The 10766-nt window shown below is 35.1% G+C and overlaps 1 protein-coding gene across 1 annotated transcript; it reads right to left on the reverse strand.

Moving 5' to 3' along the window:
- Nucleotides 1–2637: 2637 nt before the first annotated feature.
- LOC133534652 (uncharacterized) lies at nt 2638–10371 on the reverse strand. Its single transcript, XM_061873862.1, has 3 exons — nt 10152–10371; nt 8125–8356; nt 2638–3299 (listed from the first exon to the last, which is right to left on the reverse strand). The coding sequence occupies exons 1-3, from the start codon at nt 10176–10178 to the stop codon at nt 3166–3168; spliced, it is 393 nt and encodes a 130-aa protein (XP_061729846.1). The 5' UTR covers nt 10179–10371; the 3' UTR covers nt 2638–3165.
- Nucleotides 10372–10766: the final 395 nt, after the last annotated feature.

Genomic DNA, 10766 nt, shown 5'->3' on the forward strand with positions numbered 1-10766 from the left:
AAAAGACTAAAACAGGCACTTAAGCTTCATACGAGTATATTAGGTATACTAACATGCAGTTCTTATTTATTATTAATTAATACGTATTAGCAAGTCTATCGTCAGTACTTACGTAAAACGTAAAGTAGAAATGATGAATAAATACGAGAGAATGGCATGCGAGGCACATGTCTTTGTAATTGTTACATCGGTATAGTTCTTGTGGGGCTCGCTCCCACACTTCGTTAGTGGGAAACGGAAAACTGTCAACGGAGAAAATGTACGCAAAAACTGCTTACGTTCAGTCATTTCTAATTCTAGAATATTTTAGAACATTGACACGTCGCTTTGGTGCGAGTCTGGAGGTGCCTTGACGCACGTAACATGCTTTTGTACTAGGATGAATGACCGAACTATCAAATTTTGAAAGATAACAGACCAAAGACGACAATGTCGCACTTCCTTTTCAATGAATCTATATGGCACTATGAAATGGAAAGTATGCAGCAATTTTCAAATCTCTTAGGCTAAATAATTAAGTTTATTAAAACTTAGCGAACACTGGTGAGAAATAGGTTAGACCTAGGTCTAATGAGATTAAATAATAAGTTGGATTTTATTATATCAATACTACTACCTATTAAATAGTAAATAGAGTGTTGTTATATGTTTGGCAATAAATGCTTGATTTTTGGATACAAAAAAACAGATTGGAGGAATTTCCTCAATTCCTTATGGAAAACCATTATCATAACTAATCTAAGCTTGCTGAACAATCTTAACGACGAAAACATATTGTCAAAGGTTAACGTGTCATTGAAGTATTCTGCTCTGGTCTTCATCAGCAGTTCTAGTTCATCAAATGTCACTATTTTGAATGTAAATGCTTGATTTGTTGATCAAAATACAAAAATCACTAGATATATGTATGCCTATAAGACTTGAGGAGTTCCTCGATTCCTCATGGATCCCGTCATCAGATGTAGATTTTGCCATAAAATGGGCCAGATTCTGTAAGTATAGATACGAGTAGACTTCCATCAAAAAAAATATTTTAGAAATTTGTTGAAGAGTTCGGAAGTAACAAACATAAAAAAAACATATTATAATTTGGTAAATCGTCATCTTGAATAACGTAAATAAAAGCATACTACTATATTACCTGATCAACGACATACATAACATTATTCTTGATATAATGAATGGTTATATGGTAAACTACACAAAAAAAAATATTATAAACGTCAGTATTTTTAAAGTAAAACTCATTTATTCTACTTGGTTTGTATGAATAAGTGACATAATAAAAAAAAGCTATAACTCCCTAGGGAGTTATAAGTTTTTTTTTTCACAATCCATAACTCCGCGGGAACAAAATAGGCCTTTGTCCTTCAGCACACCTGCATGAAATAAGATCTTTTTCGAGCAAGTGTGATGAAAATATTATAACCAGTGACGTGTATTATATGAGCAATGACCAATAGCTTTTTTTATTAAAGGCAAAATGACTGCTTAGGCATTTTCTCGAAGCATAGAAAATAAATTAAAAGAAGGTAACTTTCGATTTGTTACGAATGGCGTCATAGCGGTTACAGACCACACGAAGACATTAGAAAAAGACCAAAACTATTAGAGAAAGTAAATGTTACGGAATGTTCGGTGGACTTCAAATCATGCACATTTGCATAATAGCCAATTGCTTTGTCAGGAGTGCATAGTTTAAAACTAAAAAGGGCACAAAATTCACAAAAAACAAGCAAATAAAAAAAAACTTGTATTTTTAAGTATATTTGGCAAGATTCAATTTGCACCGATCTCTCGAAGGAGAATCAGGGCAAAATATATTTCGTCAAAAAATCAACATTATTTTGATTTGCAAGTATTATAATTATAACAAATTAATGTCTACTAATAAAGTGTAAACGAGCAAATAAAATAATACTTTTCATTTATTAGGTACCTACGTATGCACTCTTGTGCGTTGTAATCGTATAGGTACATGGCATAAGCTGAGATACATAATTTTCAATGCAAGCTACTTATAGAGAGTGGATTATTTGTAAATTTGCTTCTTCCTCTTTTTTTATAGGTAGAAGTTGTAGTTACATACGAATTCTTTCCCAGGTATCTACATATCAAATTACAATAATGTTCCTAATGTATTTGTATCGCTGACGTACTTAATTACGTTGAAAGCATTACCTACATAGCGTATTACCTCATTTGTATCGTGTAGAACTGTAGACACAAAAGACACCTACATTTTAAATTTAAAATATAGTTTCATACTCAATGTTGCTAAAGTTACTAACAATCTATCATAATCATAGTTCTAAATACTGGCAGTGCAGCTCGCTCGCCGCCCGTATGTGGTGCTTGCTCACATATAATGGCAGGTCAGAGTGCGTAGACGAGATGCATATCGTTAACGCTCCGTAGCGAACGAAATACAACTGTCTCTGTCGCACTAATATGGAATAGTGATAGAGAGAAATAACTACAATACGCTATGGAGCGTGAACGATTGGCATCTTGTCTACGCACCCAGGTGGGAGGAACCAGCGCGCTTGCGTTGTTCTCGGCAGGACGGCAGATGCGGCGCGCATTTATCAAAATGTAGGACTAATGACCGGAGTCAAAATAAAACACTTACAATGATCAGGATTTATCTTAACCATAAAATATAATATTAATAACGATATCCCATTTAAAACAGGATTTAATAAATCACAACAACTTTTAAAACGACATAACAAACATTAAAGTACCGTAAGTATACTTCATAATATTATTTAAAACGCACTGTAAAGTACTCGTTAGTGGTTAAAAAGTATTTCGGGTTTTTTATGGGTGCCGTCTGTAAACGACATTTTGATTTTAATGATTTCACCTAAGCCCGAAGTTTTATTGTACTTAAGTAATAATTAGTTTGACATTCCGAACTATCTTTACTTCCCCTCGTACTTGGCTTTGAAAGTAACACAGGCCAGTGTAACATGTCACATCAACAAAACTAAACTATCGTTTGTATGAGCAGCTAATCGAAAACAAAAACGTTTTCAAATTGAGGTATATAAGAGTACGTCGATTGCATTAAGGAACATTCACGGAATGCCTCGGTGGAATGTGTCAGTCGATCTACCTATACAGGCATATATTCGACGGCTTAACACTGGAGATGGTGGGTTAGTATTCTCCATGGCCGCCGTAATCTTGCCCTTCGCTGCTAAGTCCGTAGCTGCCGTGGTCTCCGCCGTCGAAGCTTACGGGAGAGTCTTCGAGACCCTCGTGACCTTCATCTGCCGCGTGCCAGCCATGTCCTGTAACCAAACAGAAAGAAGATGATTATTCAATTTATTCATTAACAACGTGGAGATCGAGCTGTAGTTTGTATCATCATCAATATTTAAGAACTATGCTCTTGTCGGCGGAGTAATCGCCACTTTTCTCTTCGCTGGACCATTGTATACACATACATAATTCGTTAAGGGGAATCCGTCTAAAACACATACTTATCTGATTGAACGGAATTAGTAAGTAGTAACAGAGGCTAACGTAACAAGCAGGAAAGTGTAAATGACTCGTCACACTGATAAACATTAGTCACGTAACTGATACCGGAACCGTGAACGACTCACGCGACAATTCAATATTGAGATCTGTCACGCTACGCTCATGATATTGAGCTGTGGATTTGCGAATCGATTATACGGAGTTGGTATCAAATCGATCAATTAAAATCTATCGTAATAAAATGCGTATAGTATAACGTGACTAAATAAGTAAGATAAAATAGAAGAATCATATTAAGCTTAGTTATAACAGTGTACAGATTTACTGTACAGTCAGCGTCAAAGTGGCCAAATAGTTCGGTACACCATACTAAATATATGGTGTACCGAACTATTTGGCTACTTTGGTTGCTACAAAGTATTTGACGCTGACAGTACCTAGTTGAAAACTCATTAAACAGCATATGATTATATTCCCTATAAAAGAGGCCAAATTGATGTTAGATCTCCACATGACATCCCTTAAATTGATGCAATCATGGTGCGCTGTAAGTAATGGCATCAACAATAGGTGGCCTAAATTAGGAATAGCGGACTAAGGGACAACCCTTTATATAAAACGCCAATCGAAATTCAAATATAATGTTGGATGAAAAGTGAAAAACTGTTTAGTATGAATTTAGGTTCCTCATAGAGAAAAGTGAAAGGGCAAGGTCCTGTGGCCATTATAAAATAAATGGTATTAAACGCTGCATCATGAAAGTATTAGTAAAATGTTCCTACCTATGAAATAAAACTATGGAAACGAATTATATTGTGTATAATTAATTGAGGGCCTACGCTAGCTGACGCGGGTGCACGGAGCAGACGAGCGGGTTAACGAAAAATAGTATGAGCAACGCTAACTGAAGCGGACGCGTGCGGCAGATTTTACCTAAAAATAGCACCCGCGCGTGCAGGTAGCGTCCGCGTCAGCTAGCGTAGGCCCTTATAGTTCATCCCGGCGTTTCGAACCCTTTACAGCGTTCATGGTCAACGGGTGACAATATTATGTTACTACACTTAGTAGACCAAATTGTAATTTTTTTAATTTGCCCACAGAAAAGACGCCCGATTTCCTAAATGTTTTTGATTCTTTGAATTTTAGATTCTCGTTTGTCGCTAAATGATTACATCTGTTTTTCACATCACTTTAATTATTATGTTGCAAAATATTATTTAAGCTTAAAAAATTAATTACGCAAAACAGAAATAAAATCGTGTCCTAGAAGAGAAAATTGTTAATTTGATATCTCCAAGCAGGCAAGAAAAGTGCCTTATTGAACCCTCCTGGCAGGGAAGAAAAAGCCCTTTTTCGAATGGGTGATGTGAAATAGTACATTTTGCATTGGGGGTAAAGGAAATTTTGGACACGAGGGTGGTAATTCCCAACCGACACCGGCTGGAGGGAATTAAAGACCCGAGTTGGCAATATTCTTACCCCCGGAGTTACACACGATGTTTTTCATAACACTTGCGAATAAAAACTAATTTTTAAGCGAAATAAGTTTTAAATACGGTGACATATCAAAACATTCGTCCGCCATTTTCTTATTTCTTGACAGGTTAGGCATCGAAGGCACAAACCTGTTCGGCATTCAGCCACGATTGAAAATTATGTAAAAATATTTTAAACTGTTAGTGTTTAATCCTTTCGCATTTTCTCAAAAGTTACCTGGAAGACATCCCTTTTAATAAGTTCGCCTTTGTACATTTTTTTTGTTTTGTCAGTTTTATGTTAACCTGTTTATATGCTTCAAAGTGACATACATACATACAAAACGCACTTGCCCAGCTATGACTAATGTATGGAGGGTAGGGGTAAGGAGGACAATATCTTGTGGCAGAACTGTTGCAATAGTGTCCAGCTGGCAGCTGTAAATAATAGTTCACAATCTCTCTGGTGGCGCCAGGGTAGCACTAGGAGATGACAGGAACTTAGATGTTATTGACGGAGTGGAGTGCGTTATTATCAAAGTCATAAATTTGTTCTCGATGTATTATGTGGCGCCACCTATTCAAGGTTTTATGATGGACACTTTTCACACACATAGATTGTTTCCTGACCTCCACCCTTCATAGACCTATGAAATGTCGTGTCAAACCAGAAGACATCTACCCACCACATAGACTTATCTACCTACCACAAAGTTTAGTGCAAAGAGAATATAACTTCTTAGTGAAAAAACCTCACGGTTCAGGTGAAGTTATGGCAATACTACGAGTATAAAGACGTTGACAACTGCAACGCTTTTGTTGCTGTATCTGTACTAAAATGACAACGACGAACGAACGAGCTAATACTACTCTTTGCGAACGAGGGTATGGAGTGTTAGGGTCGATAACGCGCATGTAACTCCTCTAGAGTTGCCGGTGTCCATAGGCTACGGACACTGCTTACTATCAGGCGGGCCGTATGCCTGTTTGCCACCGACGTAGTTTAAAAAATGGATCAATGAACTATATTGAATTACGGAAAAGAACAATAAAATATATTTTTATTATGAATTTCTAATTCCCGTCCCTTATTATGACTTAGTATATTATAATTTACATAGTATTGTTTCAACTTGAAATAAAAACAAATCAAAATATTTTCTGAAAATAATTTGATTTGTTCTAATACTTCTAATAGTATGAGTATATTGCGTGATAAAATGCGTAATTAATTAATATAATACTCGTAGTATGAACTTTAAACGCGATAGTACTAAGTGGGTCGAAAATCGATGCTCTCCTATACTTATATGATTTTATATTTTGGTTTAAGGTTTGGAGATTTAAATGAATTCAAAATACGATCATATCATGCTACTTTATTAAACGAAACGCTTCCGTTTTTTTCAATCTGTCAATTATTTGCAAGCAACGACAATCAAAAAGACCTTATTTCGTTGAAAGAAGAAACTCTTGTAAGCCTTTATTTAAATTAAAAGAACTGAACATACTGACACTTACAACCATATTCATATATGAACATCCAAAATTGTTAGACAAAATCCTCAATTATTCGCTAGACCTGTACAAAGTCCAATGTTACAGGAAAGGGATATGTAATGTTGTAATTAATGTAGTTATGAATTGTTGTGTACATAATTAGCTTAAGAAATTCCTTTGCATTGTTGGCGAGATGTGTGTACCTTGTGTAAAACTTTATAACACCTTATGTAACCATGTCGCTGACATAATAAATAATTTCAATTTTAATTTAAAATGATCAGTTATTAATTTGTTCACTCTTCTTAGAAGTAAGAATGAACTTCCAAATTTTGAAATCTTTAATTATATGAGTATACGATTTCAGTTTCATTTCCATGTCAGAATTTGTCTATATTCTTTTTGTAAAAGCCTTAATAATTTTGCAGAATAGTAGGTATTAATAGTATACGCATTTGCATATGAAAGTTTTTCGTGTCATGTTAAAGTTTTTATTGCAGGATTTCTCAAAATACCCGTTATATTTCGTGATTCTCATTTCTCTAACATAATCTAGGATAGCAATTAATTTACTATATCACAAGTATAAATTTCATGTATAACTTTAATTTGACGAGGTTGCCCAACCGTTTAAGAAAATCGACGATCTCCTTTATAACAACCTGAACCGTAAAATAAAAGAGGCGGCTTTTTATAGGGTACCTACTTGTTAAAAAGTTAAATGGGTATTTGACCGCAATGCATTTTTTACGATAAGAAAATTCAATAGTAGATTTAATATAAAATTATTTTCATAATTATTGACATTTGTATTATTGCATTTATTTTTATTTGTTTATATTATTATTTTTAATACTGTTTTTGTGTTTTTAACATTAACGATATTGAAATTGGACAGGATTAGGCAAATTTCTTATGTAAGTAAAGTAAACAATGTGCCTGCAAACCTTAAATTGTATAGCAAATTTCAAATATAACATGTCTTTAAGGGGCTTCAGGTAAACCTATAGATCGTGTCATTCACGAAGACGCGTGCCTTGACTCATATTGACCTCGAATCTGCGAATTGGTTCGCCACGATGACACGCAGATTTGTCAAAACTAACCATCAATAACATGACAAATACGAGTTACAGAAGAATGACACGATCTTCCTTAGTAGCAGCAATGGCAATGACTGTCACTTTATGGCCCCGTAGGTTCGTGTTCTTCTCTGGATGTGCGTGTTCGAGACCGCGGATATTATGTATTTAAATTTTTATTTGTTAAAAGTTTAAAAAAAGAAAAGTAATCGCTGAGTTCTCCCAAAAATAAAATTGCACATTTTAAGAAGATATTTTCATATTTTTAGCTTATGTGCGTAAATTGAAAAAAAATAAATTAAATGTGTTTTCGTGATTTTTTCTTTCGTAGCAATAAAATCAGGTTTCGAATCGCGGAAGTCAAAGATCCAGAATAACATTAGAAAAACCTACATCTCAGTTATTTTAGAACATAATTTCTATTTATTAAATCCGAAAGAAATATAAACAGTAGGTAACTTGACCGTGACGTCATTATTCTGTTTTTCATATAGATTTCACGGTGGCTGATCGTTTTGACAGTACGAAAAAGGAAACTGATTTGTCTAGTCAGTCAACTACCCTATTGTACTAACCTCCGCCGAAGTGCGGCGCCGCCTTGGGCTCGCCGTAGGTGTAGCCGAGCACCTCGTAGTGGTCATCGCCGCCACCACCGCCGTGCTTGTGGTGCACGTGCTTCACGATGGTGTGTTTGTGGTGGTGGTGCTTAACGAGCACCGGCACGTGGATGATCACCTTCTTGTGGTGCCCGCCGTGCCCGCCCGCCGCCACTAGGCTCGTCAGCTCCGCCACGCAGATCAGCGCAATCTGGAATTACACATTCACTATTTTTATAATTTGGTATAAATTGATACAGTATTTACTGATTGGAAGTATTAAGTCCTCAATTACTATCAACACTGGTATTAAGGGAGTTTTAAGAACAGAATTACAATAAATGAACTAGTGCCTATCCAAAGGCATTGACCGAGATTGATTATTAATTTCGTTCCCAATCAAATTAGCTAATATTTAAATCAAAGAAAGTGTAAAAATATGTTTGAACTCGTTGTTATCATATTTATACAGCCAAGTCTGGTGTATCTAAAACTATTTTAGGTATTTAAGCACTCAGGCAACCTGTAAATATAACATGATTTATGTACGCGAAAACGCACAGGTATATATACAAAATGAAACAAGCATTCATTTCTGACTGAAGCTTTATATAACATTTGGAATTACAAATCGAGACGAGGCATATATTTATATTATGTGAAGTCTGAAGTTCCTGTGACTCCCTTCCGTATTTATCATTTTATCAGAACCTACAGTAACGGTACCTGATTGGTTTTACCGAACTTGCATAAAAAGGTATACGTCAATTTTCAACGTTATCGGGTGGAACAAAAACAGATTGCAGATGAAAGGAAATACTTAGATAAAAATTCTACATACAAAAATAATTTGAAAGTTCGTGTCCAAGGAGATTCACGTCAAACTCAAATGAATAGTTAATACATATTTAGTACTTCTATTAATACAAAAATAACCATTTTGATAAAAAAAGTTGACAATTAAATTCGCTGTAGCATGAATTCATGTAAATCGCTTTCGCAAAATGTATTATTATTACGCAACCCTAATGATACAATGAAGCGTCCTATGAGCTAAATTTCATGTTATTTCGATGGACAAATTTGAACCATCGACTTTCTAACCACAGACAGTGAGAAATAATACATAGGTATGTACTGTTCTTCTGCATACCTGAAATCAGTGTAATTAAGAAAGGAAAATGTAGAAAAATATTTTGGTTTAGTACCGCCAATTGTAAAATTTCTTAAGGTACTACATCACACATTCGTATTTAATAGCAGGCACGATGTTTAAACACAAGTATTGTAGTAAGTTGGTGACATATTATGACAAGAACTGAATTCGATTCCTAAGTTTTTATTAGGCCATTTGATTACCTGATTTACTTAATGAAGCTCTACATGATACCTATTAACTGGCGATGAAACCGCACAGTACCGTAAAATAGCTCAATATTGCCTGCCAGGCCAAACATTGGCTGGTTTGCAAATTACATGGTATTAAGAAAGTTTACCTATAGTATAAATTCGATTAGTTTATCCAATTTTAAAAGGGTTTTATCTCTTTATTGATCAGATGGCGGGCCTATCTCGGAATAAAATGCCCGGGTGTCGTAACGGTCGCTCGCGCGCTGAGAAAAGAAAATCACGTCGGAAACTTAATCGGCCATGATAGCTAACCTATCGCTTGCAATACGAAAGTTATCAACTAAAGCGTACTTTATTTTGATCATTGACATTAATATTTTTTAATATGATAAATAATTTGGGTAGTAAACTTAATTTATGATTTTTTTCTCTGGTTTAGTTTCTCTAATTAAATAATATGAGTTAAAGACGAATAACCACAAATTATAGGTTGTTATTTAAATAATTAAATGCTTTTATTCAGCGCGAAATTATAAACTTAGTAATGTGACTTTTTATTTACTTTTTTACGCTTATTCTTTTAGGATGTAAGTAATATATTTTTTGTCACCAATTTAACTACAACACATGTGTATTAATTGAATGATCTAACTCACCAAAAAATTCGCAGACATGGTGCACATGGCCAAATGTTATATCCGAGCGTGAGTGCAGGCGGTTGGTGTGTGATTGATAAAGAAATTTAAACAAAACTCCTTTTATATCGCAACGTGGTCGCGTTTCGCGACACTGCCTCTCGACGACTGCACCCCGCCATCAAATAAGACGAAGCCACATCTATTTCAAACGAATAAAGTTGACTTTAACTTATCTATGCAAACTTTACAGAGCAGATACTCTGACAATGGAAGTTGGACCGGAAGCCGTCAATACAAAGTCTATAATCGAAGAAAATAGTTTCTGCACATTGCGATTTGACGTTCAGCCATTGAGTGAAAATTCAACATTGGTGAGCGTAGAGTGATCTTATTGTACGAAATGATCGAGATCATAAATAAAGACCGTATTGATTGATTCGAGAATAGATAGTTTAGCTAAATAGTGGGGCTGGGGACGTTACGAACAAAGTTTACTTCAACCTACCAAAAAAAATTACAAATTACTAAATGCTATTTATACGCATTTACACATAGTCAATCAATCGGGATCTGCTGCTAAATTTGCAGTGCTGATAAATAATACTACAAAGCATAGTAGGGTTAAGAAGGACA

The sequence above is a fragment of the Cydia pomonella genome, chromosome 1 (assembly GCF_033807575.1).
Source record: "Cydia pomonella isolate Wapato2018A chromosome 1, ilCydPomo1, whole genome shotgun sequence".
NCBI classification, from domain to species: Eukaryota; Metazoa; Arthropoda; class Insecta; order Lepidoptera; family Tortricidae; genus Cydia; species Cydia pomonella.